This window comes from Carassius carassius, chromosome 46 (assembly GCF_963082965.1).
Source record: "Carassius carassius chromosome 46, fCarCar2.1, whole genome shotgun sequence".
Lineage (NCBI taxonomy): Eukaryota > Metazoa > Chordata > Actinopteri > Cypriniformes > Cyprinidae > Carassius > Carassius carassius.
In genome coordinates, this window is record NC_081800.1 from 13913580 (window position 1) to 13934679 (window position 21100).

Genomic DNA, 21100 nt, shown 5'->3' on the forward strand with positions numbered 1-21100 from the left:
ATAAGGTAAGGTTGGTTCAGTTAGTAAAATGTCATGGGGTGTGAATCCCCAAAAATGTAAAAAAAGATATTTATGAATTAATAATTTATAATGTTTAAAAAAAATACTTTTTACTATTTTGTTTTTCATTTGAACATTATGATTGACACCACCTTATTTTTTTATTTTTTTTGTTAATTAACCTTTGTTACAACTTTTATTAATTAACAATTGTTAATGATATCAACATGAAAAGATTAGGAACAGATCTTCTGTATTGTGGACACTCTTATACGTATGTCATTAACCCATATACTATGATTCAAATTCAAATCTTCCAAGCCCAGTGGGTTTAAGTCATGATTTGCTAGTCCTGCCAAGATGTTTGAGGATGTGCGTCATGTTACATCACTGTTCACTACACTCTCTGGTATAAACAAGGCCCAAACAAACTCTAGCTGTGCATGACACATTAGGGTGCGTACTTTTCAAAAAAAGAGAACCCATAATGACAGCGTATGAGCTGTTAATGACCTGTGCACGTCACCTGCTCTGGAATATTACAGAACAGTACAGTGTGTAAAACTTTGAAATAGTTACCCAGTTGTGGGAATACAGCTTTACTCTCTTAATCTCCAGAGAGCTTGTGAAACTGCTTGAGGGCTCAGCAGTGCTCAAGGTAACTGGCCATATGCTGCAGCAGAGCAATTCTTCTACCATATGCCAACTGCTCTTGACACACAACTATCCTGCAGCCATGGAGACTGCTTGCATAAGACAATCACTTAAATTTGTAGTTTCTCCCAAAATCCACCTGGCCGGGTCTAAGATGTTTTCATACTTTTGCTATAGTGCGGGGGATGAAGACAAGAGCCATGGTAAATGTTGTTTTGTTGCTTTAGTGATTGTTGAAGGGAATAGAGCGCCTGAGCACTGCATGATTGCTGACCTTTAGAGCCATTTTCAAGTCATCTGATCTTATATTGACTCGAGTAACTGATTTGTGGTATTTTATAAAGTAAATGTGCACCATGGAAAAATTTGAGGAAACTTAAATTAGAGAAATTTCAAACATAGAAATGTGAGCATAGAATATTGTCCTTCGTTGCTGGTTTTCTCAACCCACTTTCTTAGAACAAGTGAAAACATTTACTAGTATGAAGTACTTTCAGTTTAGTATTCTCTATAGAGACCATATGGTCACATGTGTAATCCTGCCCACCACCTGATCTGTTTTTATCCGTCCAATGCAGAAGAGTCTGTAACCTCTATTCCTGTGCTTTGGGTTCTTTGCAAAATGTAACGTTCCAGCAGCTGGTCTGAATTTGCCAAAAAGTGATGTCATGCTTTGCTGCTTAACTTGACTCTGTAGTTATACTTACAAAAGTTTTATGCTGTCAATAATTTATTACTTTTGGATTCAGTTAACAACTCACTCACGCTCCTGATTTTGGTGCATGTAACAGATTGTTTTCATCTTTATTATTTTGTCCATCTGTTCATGTGTTTGTGGTATGTGTTATCAGAGTAAGGGCGTTTTGACTTTTAGCTTGTGAGTTTTGGGTGTTTTTCTGAACAATTCTGATGACTCACAAGGATTTTGTCTCCCATGGAATGGTCAAAACATAATTTTGAACCTCTTCTTTGTAGCTGCTTAGACACATAATGTGCACTGAATCGTAAAGACCTAATGTTTTTTTTTTTGCTTTGTTTATGCTTTTATGTGAAATTGCATTATGCATGCTGATTCAGAATGTTTCACTGCAGTAAGTCCATAGCAGACAGGTCCTAGGGCTTCGGCTGTGGCTTAGTGGTTACACTGATAAGCACAATGGTTATTAAATAAAATAGAAAAACAGACTGATGCTGCAGTCACCGGGTCCAAAGATAATACAATCGCTGTCCACAGAAAACACATGTAAATCCCCTATGCGCTTCGCCAAAGCGAGGACAAGAAGATGTGCAGTTTGAGATATAGCTTGATGCCAAAGGCTTGAATGGTGGCTTAGAAAGAGCTCTTAAAGGTCAAGTTTTTCGTGTTTTTTTTAGCTTTGATTGTGTTTACAGTGTGCAATATAACATGTGTTCATGTTTCGCGTGTAAAAAAACAGTATTTTTCACACAATTAACTTATCTGTATACCGCTGTTTTCACTGTCATAAAAACGGGCTGATGACTTCCTTGTTCTATAAAGTCCCTCCTTCAGAAATACGTAACGAGTTCTGATTGTGCCAGCTGTTCCTGTGTTGTGATTCGACACCAGCTGAGCGCAGGCTGCCCTCCTGGAAACGTGATTGGGCTAGTTTTGGAGTAGTTTTGAGAAGCAAGTGGGCAGGATTTGTTTTGAAATCCTGGCAATGCTGATCTGAATGCACTTGCTGGAGATGTACTTATAATAACAGGAGCGTTTTTACTGACGAGATGCGCATGAAAATCACATTTGATTTTTGCACAGCCCTACCATCTAGTTAACAAAGCTAAACAGCGTTGCCCTTTGTGTAATAAGTTACAGAAACTGTTAACCAACTTAAATAATAAAATACACGTACCTTTTGTGGTCCATAAACAACGCCTTCTCCAGACAAAGAGGGAACTGCTCCATCTTTCAAGAATAATCTTTGTGCGAATCCGGCATTAAACTGATTGAGATTGAGGAAGCAGTCCTCAGCAAAATGTGCTGCACATAGTTTTACATGTGGATTATAATTTTCGGGAACCGAGTTAAACATAAACTGTAACCATTGATCTCTAAGTACAGCATTCCTGGGAAGCCCAAACAAAGGTGATTGTATAGATGAAAATAACAGCGTTTCGACGACATGGCGACAAACGGAGCTCTTCCTCTTCTCCGTCGGAGAAGACCAAGCCCCCTTTTTTGTGTATTCCTGTGGGCGGAGGTTAGTCAAAAATGGTTCTAGTGACGTCACTGCTGCAGGAAGTAGAGGGATGTAGTCTATGTAGCGAATTCTGTTAAATAAAATATCTCGCTTGGCATTGAACTTTGAGCTTTAGAATTTTCCAGATATTATTTATACTCTAACAACAACATTACACACTAACTAAAATTTGAAACATGGGATCACGAAGAACGGGACCTTTAACACCACCTCTAGGTCCCAGGGCGGAACTCAGGGCAGATGCAATCTCTTCGCCCTTTAAGAAAATTCACTACCAGCACATGCCTACCGATCGATTGCCTGCTCAGAGGGAAACGAAACGAGGCAATAGCAGCCACATAGACTTTCAGTGTTGATGGGAGACATCCACTATCCAGCCTATACTGTAGAAAATGCAGAACATCCAACACAGAGCAAGCAGTTGGGTCAAACATCACAGCACCATTTCACAAACACTTCCCATTTCAGAGCATACAAACGTCTCATGGAGGGCGCCCACGCCTCCTAGAGCATGTCCACCACACAAGAATACAGGGTGCTAGGTCCTCTGATATCCCCGAAGAAGCCACAAATGAAAGCTCCATAACTCCGTGTTGGGATGCCACACCGAGCTCATTTGAGACAGCAGATCCTTCCTGATGTGGATTGGCCAGGGCCGCCAGGTCTGGGAACCAAGGCTAGTTCAATCAGTATTGAGTGATGGGTCTCACTTAAGCCTCCTCCTCCCTGATCTTGCATAACACCAGCTGCAATATCTGGATTGGAGGAATGCATACAGTCTGGCTGCTGGCCAGTGAGATATCAGAACATCCCCTTCCAGTGGGGAGTGAAACAGGGAGAGGAACAGCTGGCAGTGCATATTCTCACTTGTGACAAACAGAGCCACCCCCGCTCTCCCATAGCGGGCCCAAATCATCCGAACCTACTCAGGGTGCAGCCACGCAGCATTTCTGCCCCACAATTCAGGAGACAAGGGATGTGCGCTGCTCTGATGGAGATAAAGTGACAATCTGTCCATAGCAGGAGATTCCCTGCGTGCTTGTACAGAGCCTTGGATTGTATGCCTCCTTGGTGATTTATGTACGAAACCACAGACATGTTGTCGGTGCGAATCAGAACATTTTGCTGTTCCAGCTGCTACCAAAAATCCTTTAGAGCTAAGAGCACTGCTTCCAGCTCCAAGGGGTTTATGTACCAACGAGGTTCTGACCACAGCCCTGAAGCTGGCATGCTCTTGTACACTGCTCCACATCTGCGAGTCATTGCATCCGTCATGACCACAACTTGTGACGTCACCAAGCCCAGGAGAACCCCCGGCTGAAGAGATCTTGCGTCACGGCCTCAGAGCTTTGATGCAGTCACTGGAGACTGCGATGCGCAAAAGGGACTTGAGATTTCAGCCAAAACTATAGTGGACGCATGTGTAGTAAACCCAGTCTGGGTCTGCATCTATGTACTCTGAGAAAGTGCACAGGGCCAAAGCCAGCCCAAACGGGAGAATGGAGTACTGGTACACTGTGCCCTCGAAAGAAAATCTCAGAAAGTGACTGTGATATGGTGCTATCTGAATGTGAATGTACACATTCTTTAAATTCATGGACAAAACATTCCGATCTGTTTCAGAGTTATCATCCTGAACATACGCTTGCAGAGCACTCTGTTGATGGGCCTGAGATCTAGAATCTAGAATCCATCTCTCTTGGGCACCACAAAATAGCAGCTGTAAAACGTCTTATGCATATGGGACACAAAAGTGGAAACTGCAGGAGTGTCGAAGTCATCATCGGATTGGTTGATTTCTACAGGATTTCTGGGAGACGTGTGTCTCGTGTTCTTTAAAGTTCCACCTGGAAACAAAGATGCCGTGGCACCAAATCCCCTCATGAAAGAAGAAAGCCATAGTGTTTTCAACTGTGACGATGAGCGCTTACCAGGATCAACTAAACACTGGAGTTTCAAAAGTATGTGAAATATTTAAAGTTTGTGTCATTGAATATTTAAAATACGTCCGAGAGTTTTATTTACCGGTCTGTTATTGTAGCAACATTGCCATGCCCCAAAATGTGATGCTTTATGAAACCAACTGTTATTGGTTGCTTGACATGTCGGTCAAATGGCATCATGGGTGGGCCTTGGACAACAAAAGCTGCCATGGATTCCAGACCTTCAGCCGTCAGTCTGTGCGAGAGCAGAAGTCACAGTAGTAGCTTTGATTGGTGCTATAGCCGGCGTACGATCACATGTCCCTTCAAAGTACTGCAAGAGAAAAACGGGACCAAACGGAACCCAAACGGGTACCGTGTAGTCGCACCATCTTGAATAATTTTTATCAAAGACAATGATAACAGCATATATACCCCCACTTTATCAGTATTTATTATCTTATATATTAATATTCTGAATTCATATATATAAAAAGTGTTTCTGTTGCTCATAAAAATGTTTCTGTGTATTTGACTAATATTGCTTTTAATTCACTTTATCTATGATAAGACTATGCAAACACTGTTAGAGCATCACTACTGGGAGCAGAAAGCATCTGACTTGATGTCTAAACTTTTATTTCCTCCCCGACTGCAAGAGGCTGCTCTTGCTAGCCGGTGGCAGGCTAGTGTTGTTCATCTTGAACAAGCCTACTGTGAATGCCTGCATATCCCCTTGAATGAGTGAAGGAAGGGAGTCCTCTACACACGGCAGCTACTGATGTGGGGCTGGTATCGTGTGAACATGGCAGAACGCAGCTCTGAGCGGGGGGCAGCAGGCTTAGACAGTGGGTCGTGCAGCATCTGCGGCGACATGAGAATCCTTAACTCCAGTATCTGCACTCGGCTCTCCGCCATGGAAGGGGGGATGTGAGAAGTCGGGCTGATGCCCTGCAGGTTCGATGGGTGAGAAGAATGCAGACAATTAGTTGGCATGAGCTCACCAGAGTCCTTAAGGTCCACCACTGATCGAGGGCAAACAGACTCATCTGGCATCTGCAGAAAAATTTCATACTCACCTGAATACTGTAGTGGAGCAGCAATCCAGGCACTGCCCTCTGATGAGCGAACCTCAACTGTTAGCTGTAAATAGTTTAGAAGCCATTTTCTTAGGTTGTTCAGCAAAGTAAAGGAACAGATTCTGACGTAATTGCAGCGTACACTGCTTTTTATATTGCCTCTCAAGCTCGTCAGTATTTGCATACAATTTGCATACTTTAAAATTGGTCAGTCATTTGGACTGGCGTGAGCCAGTAGGTGACCAGACATCCTCGTTTTACGGGGACAGTACCAGTTTTTGGTGTCCTGTCCCATATTGGAGCTGTCCCCGGAAATGTCTCTGTTTTACAGCACATTCAAAACAGTTATTACTTTCACACGCAGAGGGCACTGCGAGCTACTGTAGCCATGAAGAACATGGACAAGAGCAGAACACTATTATCATCAATTATCAAATGTTATTGGTTTCAAGGTAGTCACATACTAACTATACATTTTAAATCAAAGTAATACTGTTTGTATGCACTTTATGACAAGGCATGATAAGGTTGCAGGATTGTCTTCCACACAGTATTAAACATTCATGAAACTTTCGCCATCACAACTCCAATATGAATAATATAAAAAATAATAAACTAAACAATTAACACTTGCAGAAAGCACATACTTTGTAGTCAAAATTAGCCTAAAATGCAAAATAATAATTTATTATATAATGATAAATCAAGTTCCATTTCCAAATTTCCAAAAGCATAAGCATAATCATAAAATACTTAAATAACTTGGAAAGAAATCACTGGAAAAGTTGTCATTTCTTTATACTCACAGTTTGTGAAAATGTTAAATACAGTCAGAAAATGTTACTAAATATTTGTTTAATACAGTTTCATTCATCATATGTTCTTATATTTATTGTTTTATTTTTAATGTGTTTTGTAAAGTCATAATTTTGTTATAATCCAATTTTGGTCTCATCTCTTTAATATGTATAGTTACTATTTACTTTACATATTGTGATTTTTGGTGAATTGTAGGCCTATTAATAAAACAGGGTAAGTTTGATCCTCAAACTTCATTGTAATTATTAATTATGATAAAAAAATAAAAACATACATACATATATTGTTATACATACATATAGGTTTCAATGATATTTTGACCACTGAACTAGAAAATGTCTCTGGTTTTCATTTCAGAAATCTGGTCACCTTAATCAAATACTAAAGCAACACTCAAACAACTGCTCAGAACATCTTAGCAATGTTATAGCAACGTTAAAACAACCACTCAGAACTCAATTCCAAACACAAAGCAATGTCAAAACACCTTTGCACTGTTCAAACAACCACCGTAGAAATGCTCAAACAACCATTCAGAGCACCTTAATGCTGGAATACACAACACTTTTAAAATCTGAACAGATTAAAAAAAAAAAAAAAACCTGGGCATCATACACTTAACAAGTTTATAATTGGTCACAAATGAAAAACTGACCATCATACACAAAAAAAAAACGACATGTTGACTTTTCCAAGATGGCGGATGCGTCAAAGTCTCTGGAGTGGTCAAATGTGGCATTGATGTATATGTGTCTATGGTAGCAACTGCAAAGAAAGCATTGCGGTGATGAGTTTTTGCCAGACTAGCACTATTCACAGTTCTTCTGAAAATGTAAATATATGTTTCTTATCCTATTTTTATCATTTAATATAAATGTTTATGTTATTTCAGAGTCCATGGTCACTGCTGTGACTCAGAAGGCCCAAGAGGAGGAAAAGGAGGATGATGAAGATGAGGAAACTGGTGAAAAGTTCGAATTTGATGACAGTGAAGACGAGCAGAATACAGTGGAGAAATCGGTTGGGAATAAAGAGTCAGGAACTCTTCATGTGGAAGCTGAGCATGTAGAGAATATTAATGGTAGAACTGCCACAAATGCAATTTATTGTCAAGCTGTGAAGCGTGTGGCACACCATAATCAGCAGGCAGTAAACGGAGGGACCCCTGTTGGTCTGGAGGACCAAAATATCCCCACACATCCTTGTACAACATACCCAGGTTAGTCTTCAGTATATGTCAGTCACATAATATGACTGTTTTTATGTGTGTTGTATATTAGATCACCTCACTGATTCTTGAAACATGGGATAAAACTCATTTTTGTTACTCATTTTGTCCCTGCACCCAAGAACCAGTGATCTGTTTGTTGGAAAATTAAAAATGAACCATACGTTCTGTTCTTCCTGCAGAGATGGTGGCCAGACAATCTCCTGACGGGTAAGTTTGTATGTTTGTGTTAATACACACAGCTGATTTTATGACAGATTTATGCCTTATGTGTTATGCCTTAAACATTTTCCACTTGAACATCTGATCCTTATTATTCCCACAGGATGTCATTCATAAAGACACTATAAATATTTATAGGCTTACTGTTTGAGGTGTTTGTCACCTCTATGTCTTAGCTGAATAGTCATATGTTTGAATATTTACCTTTTAATACATTTCTTACTGTATTACTTATTAAAGAATTTACTCTGGCTCTAGTGACATCTAGTGGTAATGTGATATGACAATTAGCACAAAGTGACTGATAAAAATAAACATGGAGAGGCAATATTTCAATACTTCTGCATTCATGTTTTGTTTTAGGAGTTCCATCTCGGCAGAGCCTCCAGTAGCAGATGAACAAGCAAGCTTTTGGAAAAGAAATAACATTTATGAAGGTATTATACTTAGAGACTATCTCTAGTGTTTGTGGTTATAAATGTAGTGAGATTAATCTATTTAAAGCAGTCAACTTGGACTATCTGGACGTCCCAAAATGTGTCACTCCCAGAGTCCAAATACATAGCTGGCTAGTGACTGACCATCAGCATTGAGACGTGGTTGAAATAATGCAAGTTCTTGTTTCGGCGTTGAAAAAATATGTGTTGAAAATATGCAGGTGAAAAATGCTGACATAAAGTTGTTGAAAATATTAAAACAACATTAAAACAACTTTAAAGGTTGTTGTAAAAAGGTTAACAAAATACTTATAAATCCATCATGACATTTAACTTCACAAATGTAAGATGACCCAGCTGGCTTGTGACTGACATTTAATGTTGAAATGCTTGATAATGTCAGTTGTTGTTTCAACGTTGAAAATGTTGAAACAGCGTTGAAATAACATTTAATAGATGTTGGTTAAAAAGGTTAACAATACTAGATCAATTTGTGTTGATATAACATTACAATATCAACATTAATTCAATTAGTAAAACAGAAACAAAGCTTAGCAGTGTAATTCATTCAACCTTCATCCATGGCATTGATTCACTTGAGAAAAAACTATGTCTGGGAGTAAATGCCAGCTTGGAAGGCATTTCAGTTCTTAAATCTGACAAATCTGTTTGAAAATGTATCTCCAGGTTCACATTTTGGGCCAGAGTGCCTCTATGCAGCTATCCAGAAGTCTCCCCACAAACATGCTCAGACAGGTTGGTGGCTCTGAGAAGGGCCTGTACCATGCCTTCCTGTAAATCCACACTAATGCACAAATCAGCATGGAAATCAGAGATGTGAAAAATAGCAATGACTAATCCGATCCAGACCCACAGGAATCTCACGGGAAAGAAAACAACACACCCATGCCAAATGTCCACACTTGGTTAAGTCTAATAAATCAGATTCTTTGGAGATTTTTCTTTAAAATTCTGTTGCAATCCAATCAAATAACACAACAAACAAGTGATTGTGCAAACAAAATCATACAATGAATATAAAATCCTTTTTTAACATAATTAATTAAAAAAAAAAAAAAATGTTACTAATAATACTAATACTAATATAAACTAACAAAATTACTTGGCATCATTTTGAGAAGTCCTGGTAATGTCAACAATTCAACAGCCATAGTAGAAGTGACTTCAAAGCTGTGTCCCTTGGCTGTTAAACAGTCTTTGCTATGTGTGTGCAGCCCCAGTTCACTCTAAGGAGTGGTTCAGTGTGGTTTCAGAGCTCACTCTGCGACTGCATAAAGGTACAATCCCCACTCCCCAGGACAGTTGGAATAGCTGTGCCGTTTTTGTATTGGAGTGTAATCATACATAGATCTTCTTTTTCTATTACACGTCTCTCTGGACATTTTGGTTCTGACTGGTCAGTCCCCACCCTCAGCCATCTGATATTTCCTAATATTCTATGTCCCCCATGGCAATACTGTATAATCAGTCTGCTCTTACTGGTAACTTAAACTGGAGCTAGGTTCATGTCTCTCGTATCACGGCAGACTTTCAGACTTTCATGTTTTGCAATAGTTGCATGGTCCGTCTTGCTGCTAAGCTGATAGTTTTGTATGTTATAGTGGACCATTTAATAGCGGAAACTTTAAGATAAAAAAACCAACTTGAATAAGAATTTGACTTCCAAGTAGACTTCTGTTCAAAAGTCTGGTGTTAGGGCTTTTTTAAATGGTTTTGAAAGTCTCTTATGTTCACCACTTCATTATTTATTTAATAAAAAATACAGAACAAACTGTAATATTGTGAATAGAAGTAGAAATTGAAATAGAAGTATTTGTAACATTATAAATGTCTTTGCTTTCACCTTTGATCAATTTAATGCATCCTTGCTAAATAAAAGTATTCATTTGATTTTAAAAAATCTGACTGACCTCAGACTTTTTAATGGTAGTGTATTATTCATTTGGTCAGTAGCCATGTAATAATAAGCAGTCTATTTTGCAATAATAAACAGATGACTGTACATTATCCCTTACATAGAGCATAGTTAGATCTGTCTTGGTCCCTTTGGACCTTTTGTCTACCAGCCTTCTAGAATAATTAGCAACCCATTTAAGTCTTTTTGTTTCAGGCTGTTGTAATATTTTGGCATCGTAGTACTGAAGATTTAGGCTATAGATACACATATTGCATTGCACCATATTGACACTTTAAATACAATCTCTTGCTGTACCATGTCTAATAATGAGAACTGGCTTCTACATCCACCCCCTGCTTAGATCTTTGTGTGTCAGTGTATAAACATTTACATATGTCCAACATCACAGTGAGAATCATTGTCATCTACAAAGCCACAAAAAAATTATCCGGGTTCAATACAAGTAAAGCTATGTCAACAACATCTGTGACATGATGTCAATTATTGCAGAAAATCATTTTGAGCCACACGTTGAGAGATATGTTCTTATGCAAATGCGATGCCAGAAATGTTTCCCCGTAGATTTTTATCATTTTTCACACATTTTTATAAGAAATGATTTTCTGTGGTTAACAACATGTTACGGTTGTTTAACTTGGGTTAAACCTGGAATATTCCCAGGAGAGATACTCCTACTCCTAATTAATGTGTTCTCAGAATTTTAAATGATCTCCCTCTGACATCCCAGACAGAAGTCTCGAAATATCCTTCAGATATTCAGAGGACTAAACAGTTTAAAGAACATTTCACTTTGAGATATTTTAAGTTCCCATGGGGGAGACTCAGCAGGTGACTTCATTAGCTTAAAAGAGGTTGTCAACAAATCTGTACACACCGTCACAACACAGACAAGTGTATGAATTGTCAATCCACTGCTCGTGTAGGTGTATGTTTGTTATTTTGTAGCACTGTTGTCAGAATCCAAGCTCAAATCTAAGTCAAAAGGATTGTTAATGTGCTTTGCTATTTTTTAATGGCTGTGCAAATCAGGGCTGAATTTCTTTGGCACTCAGTTTTTTCACAAACTGCACTAAGCTCAATTCCTCGCTGAAGCTCTAATGAATGATTATGAAATGCTGTTTGCAGTTACTTGTGCTTCAAAAAAGATGCTAAACCCAATGTCCAACCCACTTAAAGTAGTATCCTATCCTATCCTTTTTTTGTTTTGTTTTTATTCATCCTAAGAGTATGCTCAAACATCTATCAAACACTTCTATTAGGAGTCTCTTATTGTTTATGTAATAGAGTTTATGATGTGTACTTAGAAGTTTTTGTTGTCACTATATGAATGACATTCTAGGTCTGCCTCCACAAGGGAAAGCCATTCTTGAATCAGATGAAAATGTACCCCCTGAACAACTGAAGGAGAACTCAGCACCTCCTGCGCGCTCAGAGGTCATCTACGATGATGTGCCTTGTGAAAACATCATGCCACCAGATGCAGGTCCGTGTCTGACTATGGGCAATATCCAGATTAGTAATGTCATCACCCATAGGGAAATTCTCACTTGAGTGCAAATGAATATCTTAAATGTTTCTTCAAGATGGCAGCAATTGAAGAGTATTTTATTTATTTAAAGTTTTTCTCACAATATCATTACATTTACATTACACTCCATTATTCTGTGGTAAAATGAAGGCATTTTCTGCATTGATTTTTCATTATTTTGAATTATATGTTGTGTTTTAGGGTTATCTGTTTTTCTACTGATTAGATGACCAGAGTTTCAAAAAATGTTCAGAACGGTGACATTTGCCAAGATATCAACCAAGAATCAGATTTCAAACATTTCCTTAACAAAATGACCAAAGTCAAACTATCTGGCCTGTTATATCTGCATTATAAAATATACATTTAATATACACTTAAGGAAGGTCAGAGTGAAGAAGGTAGCCAGCCTGGGTCACTGAACAGTGTAGATGAACCCACTAGGGGCATCCATGAGTTATGAAGAGGCCATGAGAAAATATTGCATGTGGTAATAAAGTGCAAACTATGAAAAATACATTTTCCCTTGAGCAATAATTCTAAGTGCATTCACATAGCAGGCAAAGATTTATTTTCACCCTGTAGTAACTTGCCTGTACCAACCAACACACCTATGTATCCTGACTCAGGACATCTTCCTGCTACCTCATATACATTTTTCTTGATTATTTTTCAGAGGATGATGTGATTTATGAGGAGGTGCAGAGGTCTGGCGAGCCCGGGCTGATAGACAACGGCTGGGGCTCCAGTGAGTTTGAGAGTTACGATGAGCATTCAGACAGCGAGACCAAGCAGCCCACTCGCAATAAGGTACAAATCCACTGCCCATTTATTATCAACACTTTCTTAATAAGTTATAAAATGAATAAATCAGATGTTGTGCATTGTTATAGGGTGGTAGTATGCAATGACTAACAAAAGTCAAAAGCAATGCTGCCCAGCATTAGCTCAGCCGGTGGTGTGTGTTTAGAGGCAGGGCTACTGATTTTTGCGACCAGTGGCAGATAGGAGCTGTTTGAAACCTGTCTGAAAACAGTCATTATTTATGCTAATTCTGTTCAGTGATACTAGTAGAGCAGAAACTACACGCTTCGACTTTAAAAAAGCAAAGGATTTTTTTGGGCACTCGGTTTCTTTCAGTTCTCCTTGCTTGCTGGGTTTACACTGTTCCTGTTCTTAGTTAATGTCTGCTGATGCATGCCCGAGAGGTCTTAATCTGCAGATGTTGCATGTCATGCATGAAAACAGGTACAGAAAGCCTTAACCAGACTAACCAGTCTGACCTTAGGTACTTCTGTTTAAGGAAGAATTTGTGAGCAGTAAAGCTGTTTAAGTGTGATGTTTTAGTACTGTGAAACAAGACAGACAATCTCTGAGGCTAAATCTCTCTTTTCACACTGTTATGTCTGCCTTCAGTTCCCAGTTGTTGGCCTTGATGTTATCACTGTCTGCTTGTGTTTGTCACTCTCTCAATCTCATTATTTTCCTCCTTTTCCTCCTCCTTTGTTGCCATCTTTCTTTATGCACTGATATATTTCAACCCCCCCCACCCCCGTCCCGTACCGCCCGTGGACATGGCTTTGTGGTAATGGATATAGATTTCCCCAGATGTGCGACGTCTGAAGCAACGCTGCGTGCAGACCAGGCGTGAGCTAGCCATGCGGTTAGGGGCTCGAGATGTCGGCCAACTCAAACAAAACTATGACATTAAGGTACAATTATACAGCGGTGGGTGTGTGGTAATCACTGATTCTTGAGACGTGACAAAACATCAACTTATGAATGATCAAGCTTATATTTTCTGTCATAACTATGATATGTCAACTCCATTAATATATTGTTTTGGATTTTCATAGATCCTCTATTTTAAGTTTGTTCTATTAGTAACAACAGACAAACAAAATGGCTCTTGTATTTAAATAGATGTGTGGTATTCAGTAATATTTATTTTATATATATATATATATATATATATATATATATATATAATTATTATAATTTTTTTTTTTAGAAATACTTTTGTTTAGCAAGAATGAACTAAACTGATCAAAAGTGACAGAAAACATTTGTAACATTCTCAAAATCTTTTTTTTTAATAGATGAACTTTCTATTCATCACAGAATACTGACAAAATGCATTATGGTTTCCATAAAAATATTAAGCTGCAAAGCTATTTCCAGCATTGATAATAAAAATAAATATTTCCTGAGCACCAAATCAGTATATTACCATGATTTCTGAAAGATCTTGTGACACTGAAGACTGCATTGATGAGTGCTGAGAATTCAGTTTTGCAATCACGGAAGTAAATTGCATTTTAAAATATGTTAAAATAGGTATTTTAACTTGCAATAATATTTCAGAATATTACAGTTTAATTGTATTTTTAATTCTGAGAATTTATGAAAATAGGAGACTTCTTTCAAAAACATGACAAGGAAAAATGCAAATGGAAGAAGCATTAACGGAGCTCTGCGGCGTGTTTTGTCTCAGTTTTAAGGATATTACTTAAGAATAAATCTAGATTTAGTTGCAATTTCAACTGTTCACCAAAATTCATATACAGCTACTAATTATAGTATTCCGTCATGCTTATTATTGAACAATGAAGTCTTTTTATTTTTTTTGTGCAACGAAAATGAAACTGTGTGAAATCCACTGAGTGCTGCAACAGAGCAGAGAGGGACCTTGAGGCTTTGTCCTGGTGCTGCTGAACACACTGATCCACAAACAGGAATTTATCTCTTCTCTTTTAGTTTTGCTGATTCATTTTGTTCCTTGCTTTCATCTTATGACCTTAACCAGTTTCTCTTTCCTCACATAGGTTCAACAGCTCATGAAAGCAGCTAGGAATGGCACAAAAGATGGACTGGAAAAGACCAAAATAGCCATGATGCGCAAAGTGTCCTTCCTGAGTAAAAAAGACTGCACAGGTTTGACTTTTAGACTCTCGTTTCCTCTTGTTAGTTTCTGGTGTTTTTTTTCTGACACCTGGTAGGTTACAGTACAGAAACAATACTAGAGACTAGAAGCCTCTTTGGAAGTTTTGAATGTTTGAATTATTCTGAGATAGCAAGTGGCATGAATTATTACAGAGCTACAGAATAGTGTTTACCTAGAGGGAGAATTGAGCAGAGATGGAAAGTATTGGAATAGTATGTGATGCCAGTGGGAACGAGGAGTTTAACTGTGCTTTTGACTGTCAATGTGCAGATGACATAGAGGAAGATTCTGGATATCTGGATGTGACTGTATCTGAACTCAAACATCCACCACCTCAACTTTCTCCAATGCCAGAGGGGCTCAGTAGCCAACAGGTGCGTGTTTCTATGTTCTTATGCTTGAATCTCTGTTGCAAACGTCAAAAGGCGTTAGATCCATTTGCAGCTTTTTGCAGTCCAGGGGAAGCAATCCAAATGGGGGCAGGCAGAGAACAATCAGAGTATCAAGAAACAGTCCAAGGTCAATAGCACTAGAAACAAAACACAGGTAATAATACTCAGAAAAGACATCCCGGGGCAAATCAAGACTTCACAAAAAGTGACTGTAATGGTGTGGTTTATATGTGAGTGTGTGAAAGAGGTGCAGGTGGTTGAATGATCACGTGAGATTGAAATCAAGTGTGGAGTGTGAGCAGTCCCAGGTATGAGGGATGATGGGAAATGGAGTCCAAATCAGAGTTCGCTAATATTCAGGGGACAGTTCTCTCTGGTGGTGAGGAGGAGGCGGTACGGGAACCTCCTCTGTAACAATCAGCCTGCGTTACTGTCAGTATTATACTTGCCCTGCTCATTTATGACATATTTCCATACACCACCTTAAAAATATTTGTGATCAGTAAGAATTTTTTTTTTTTTTTGTGAAAGATATTAACACATTTATTACCCATGGATTCGTTAAATTGATCAAAAGTACGTTGTTATGAAAAAATCTATTTCAAATAAATGCTGTACTTTATTTTTTTAACTTTCTATATATCAAAGAATAAAATTATATATGGGTTTTTTGCTAAACTATTAAGCAGCAAAGCTGTTTTCAACATAATAATATAATAAGATAATAATAATAAGAAATTTATCTCGAGCATCAAATCAGAGTGTCAGAATGATTCCTGAAGGATCATGTGATACTGATGACTGAAGTAATGGCTTTGCCATCACATGAATAAATTACTTTTAAAAATATATTAAAATAGAAAACAGCTATGTTAAATTGTAGTTATATTTCACTGTATATTTAGCCGCTGGTTTGCTGTCAGTTAACCCAACTGAATTTAAATTCCTATTTTGCATTATTTTGAATGTCACAGGTTGTCAGGCGTCATATTCTTGGCTCTATTATCCAGAGTGAAAGAAGCTACTTAGACTCACTCAAGAGGATCCTGCTGGTCAGTGACACAATCATGACATTATATATGACTGTAATACTAAAAAATTATTCTGAATTATCACTTTTCTAATAATGCAAGAAACAGAAATATTCCTAAATCTTCTTAATGAAGTGTAAAGGAGGGCAAAACTAGGAATAAAGCACAAGGGGGGAAATATACCCTGTTAAAAAAATTGCCTAAAGTGTTTTGCTGGTCTTAAACAGTTTAAGCTGGTCAGCCAGCCTGAGCAGCTGACAAGTGCCAAAAACCCCTTTAAAACCATTAAAACTGATCCTAACCTTCTTGGGCAGGGTGGTTTGCTCTTTTTTTCAGCAGGATAAAGACAAAAGCAAAATATATTCATACACCCTTATCTTATTGTGCTGTTTAAGCTGGAAGATTCATTTATTCTATTGTATTATTTTAAACTGACAAGAACAGATGTGAATATGTTAATTAAATCAACAGATAGATAAAACCCAAGCTGAACAATCTGAGCACACTCACTCATACCTACCATCTGAATTATATTTTAGGAATATAAGAAGCCTTTGATGGAGGCGGAGCCACGGATCCTGAGCTTGAAGAAGATCCAGCCTGTTTTTTATAGGCTGAAGGAGATCCTGCAGTGTCACTCCATGTTTCAGATTGCTCTGGCCTCCCGTGTTGCAGAATGGGATAATTCAGAGAAAATCGGAGACCTTTTTGTTGCTTCAGTACGTCCCCTGTTGTTCTACTAAAACTTTCAATTTGTGCTTTGTTTCACAGCTTTTGGTTTTTATGTTAATTGATTTTTCTTTTCTTTTTTTGCTTTGGTTACAAAAGTTTTTACACTTGTTTTTTATTTAAGACACTGCACTGTTGCATAGCATTGATCCAGCTGATTTGTATGGCAAGATATATAACCTTTACATTAAAATGAAGATTTTTACATGAATAAGGGTGGTCAGATCTGCTTATAAGAGTCAGTTGTACTTTGTAATTTTCTTTATTTATACCATAGCATGACTCACTTTCTTTTGTTTCTGTGATGAAGGATCTTTGCAGATGAAAAAACAGAAAATCCTTTAGTCAGCAGTTCTATTTAAAGTGTGCTAATTTCCTCTGCATCATGCAGACTGTGCTTTGCAGCTGAGAACATAATGTTTAAGACAGTTTGATCAGTAAATGCGAAACAATCTTATAACTAGTCACTCCATATTGTCCAAAAGATAAATACAAATGCAAGCAAAGTACACTTAAAACTCTAACCTTAGTGGTACTGCTTCAAAATAGTAATATCTTTAAAGTACTAGTATGTACAATTTAGAGATGAATAAGGTATAAAGATGTACCTTTTAACTGACAGCTTTGTACCTTGTTTTCCTATGTACAGATTACAAAGTGTACAGATTACAAAGCATTAAGTCTTGAAGTACACGGATCTTCTGTTGTGTCTGAACTGTGGATTGTTATGTCTGCCTCTGAGCTCATCATTGTTTTCATCTCCTCTAGTTTTCCAAATCGATGGTGCTGGATGTGTACAGTGACTATGTAAACAACTTCACCAATGCTATGGGTCTTATCAAGAAAGCTTGTATGTCCAAGCCAGCATTCCTGGAGTTTCTCAAGGTGAACTTCTCAACCTGCTCCTAATTGTTCACCACTTTGTTTGGGCCACAGCACTTACATTCACACTTACGAGTGTAAAAATCTAGTTCCATTCTAGTCCCTGTCATTTCTGACCTGGTTTTATGTTCTTCTGGGTTGCAGAAGAAGCAGGCTGCCAGTACAGACAGAATCACTCTTTATGGCCTCATGGTCAAACCAATTCAGCGCTTTCCTCAGTTCATACTCTTACTTCAGGTTAGTACTCTGAAAGCTCCAAACACACACAAACACACACATGCACAAAGCTAAAGATGAAAGACAAATAAGTAGTTTAATTAACTGAAACGTATGAAACTTAACCCTGAGGAAATCCGTTGTGTATGCTGATTACTTACATAAGACTTTATTATTTTACTACAGAAGAAAAAGTCATGTTCTGCCAGGATTGTTTTTTTCTTTTCTTTTCTTTTTTTTTCCATTAGATCATTCTTACGGTGTATTTAATGACTTCATTTGCATATAATCCCTGGTTTGCTGAGACATTTACCCAAGGCTGTTTCTCAGGGAAATTTAAGTTCATAAAGAGTGTGTTACATTAGTGTAACTATAGCTTGGTTGTTTTAATTGTGTATGAGGCTACAGTTGAAAATGAGTTGAAATAGCTAAACTGGAGCCACTACAAAAAGGCATTGAAATAGCATTAACAACCCTCTGACATATGTCCTAGTGAAACAGTGGGACTCGATTTTATAAAGTTAATAGAGTCAGTTTTCAATGAATGCGCACTACTGCCTGAAAATGTTAACTGAGTAAAGTAAAATTCTAAACTTGTTATATGTGCTTTTCCCACTATTCATGAATTATTGTGGCTTTAAACATGCCACTTAACATAATTTGCTTGCGTGGGACCGTATTTATAATAAGTGTATTGTAGGTCACTTTATATGGAAGCATTGGCTAAATGACAAATTAGGTAGTAATTACTGAATAAATGCAGACAAATCTGTCTGTGTTCCACAGGACATGCTGAAAACCACCCCTGTAGGTCATCAGGATAGGCTGCCGCTGCAGCTGGCCCTCACTGAGCTCGAGACTCTCGCCGAGAAGCTGAACGAGCAGAAACGGCTGGCCGAGCAGCTCGCTGAAATCCAACAGCTCACTCGTAGCGTCAGTGACCGTAACCTCAGTAAGGTCAGAGACCACCACACTACAAATACACACGGGACACTTCAAAGCATTGCCAACCCAACAGCACAATGATTTGGCTTTAAAAGATAATTTGGTTGGGAGTGAGAAAGGACATGAACTGTCAGTGTGATCAAACTGCTATTTTCCACATTTCCTCTTTCTAGAAATAGCTTTGACAAAGATGTTTCCTTGCCAGGGTGTTAGGTTGTCAGTTATTTTAGTAGCACACCCTTCCTACCCCCTTCCTAAAATACTGTATAAAGGCAACTATATTTTCAATATATGAAAGCCCCTTTTCTATACTGTGTGAAAATAGCAATTATGAAATGATAAAGACAACATATTATTTATATTGTTTTTTTATTTTTATTTTTTATTTTTATTATTATTTTATTTTTATATACATTTTTGTGTATATTATATTATATATTATATTCATATTATACATTTATATTCATTTTGTGTTTTTTTATCATTTTAATTAAGCTAGACTGATTTAATATATTAAAATTAGTTATGGACCATGGACCACAAAACCAGTCTTAAGTTCCTGGGGTACACTGTAAAAAGTTTAACTATTATTTACTCAATTTTATTGGTGAAACATTTTTACACTCATAAAAATTGAGTAAGTTTTAAAGCTGTGAAATCAATGAAATATACTGTATGAATTGAGTAAATGCAAGTAAAAAAATTAAGTAAATCTGAGTAACTGCATCTGGTACATTAACAAATAAAATTGAGCAGAAATAATTGAACATTTAAACATTTAAAAACAATATTTATGAGTAATATTAACTGTTTTTATTAATGAGTAATATTAACTTTTTATTTTCTCTAAACCTTTGTAAAATAGTAACTCCACACAACCACCAGTATACATGACATTGGCCTTTATTGTCAATGAGTACAGCAATACAGCACATTTTACACTGTATACAATATTGCCTACATTTAAACTCATTTAACAAACATTTTATAAGTAAAAATTAAATATTTAAAAATTCAGGTAGCCTAATTCAAGTGTAATCAAATCAACCCAATATCCACCGGATCAGCGCTGGTCCTCGTGCCGGAGACGGACTCGCCTCTGCGGGTGAACTTTGAACTTCATACCGCCATCCTGCGTTTCACTCACAGCCGATAGATACTGCGAGTGACTGACATAACCTGCCAATAAACAAACAGTGACAGTTCTGAGGACATTTTATCATCCAAATGATAATAATTATATTTATTATCATTAGGAATGAAGTCATGTGTTTATGCAAAGCGTTTCAATCATGCAAAAAGACAGGCGCGACTCTCGTTTAGGTGTCTAATTACGCCTCTGTATGTTGTATTGCATTAAATATGATTTAAAGCACAGTAAAGTTTTTATAGATAAAATAAAACATACACAAACCTGAATTTCACAGGAAATGCACCAAATCTGCGACGCTGAGAAGAGAGCTGTTGTCTGGTGACTGGAGAGTTCAAACTGCCTGCACTCACTGACTCAACCAACCATCGAGTTGTCGTCACGTCAGAGGGTGGGGGAGGGGTGCATTGTTTTAATTGAGTTAACTTACTCAAATTTTAAGAGTGTGTTAAATATATTAATAATATTGATTTGAATTAAGTAATATTTTTGTTTCTTGAAACAGATCAGTTTAATTCAACATTCTCAAATATTTTGATAGAAATTTCACAAATATATTAAGTATATTATAAAGAAATAATTGGTTAGTCAAATACTAAATAATTTTATTGAAAACAACTTAAATATATCTGTAAATTTTAGATAAAATTAACTGTTGGATTTTTACTAAATTATTTTGGTATGTTTAACTCAAACAATCAAGTACACGATATTCAGAGATTTTATTAAGTTAATAAAGTTAAAAATTTCTGTAATATTTA

The 21100-nt window shown here is 37.3% G+C and overlaps 1 protein-coding gene across 1 annotated transcript in view; it reads left to right on the forward strand.

Moving 5' to 3' along the window:
* LOC132128874 (rho guanine nucleotide exchange factor 10-like protein) overlaps positions 1–21100 on the forward strand; it is a 50756-nt gene that overhangs the window by 2856 nt on the left and 26800 nt on the right. The window contains exons 3-16 of the mRNA XM_059540255.1: positions 7589–7915; positions 8107–8134; positions 8510–8583; positions 9271–9339; positions 11862–12005; positions 12727–12860; positions 13649–13762; positions 14876–14984; positions 15265–15368; positions 16361–16438; positions 16957–17136; positions 17915–18031; positions 18173–18265; positions 19031–19201. Coding sequence (XP_059396238.1) covers positions 7589–7915; positions 8107–8134; positions 8510–8583; positions 9271–9339; positions 11862–12005; positions 12727–12860; positions 13649–13762; positions 14876–14984; positions 15265–15368; positions 16361–16438; positions 16957–17136; positions 17915–18031; positions 18173–18265; positions 19031–19201 — 1742 coding nt within the window. The remainder of the gene's footprint in view (positions 1–7588; positions 7916–8106; positions 8135–8509; positions 8584–9270; positions 9340–11861; positions 12006–12726; positions 12861–13648; positions 13763–14875; positions 14985–15264; positions 15369–16360; positions 16439–16956; positions 17137–17914; positions 18032–18172; positions 18266–19030; positions 19202–21100) is intronic.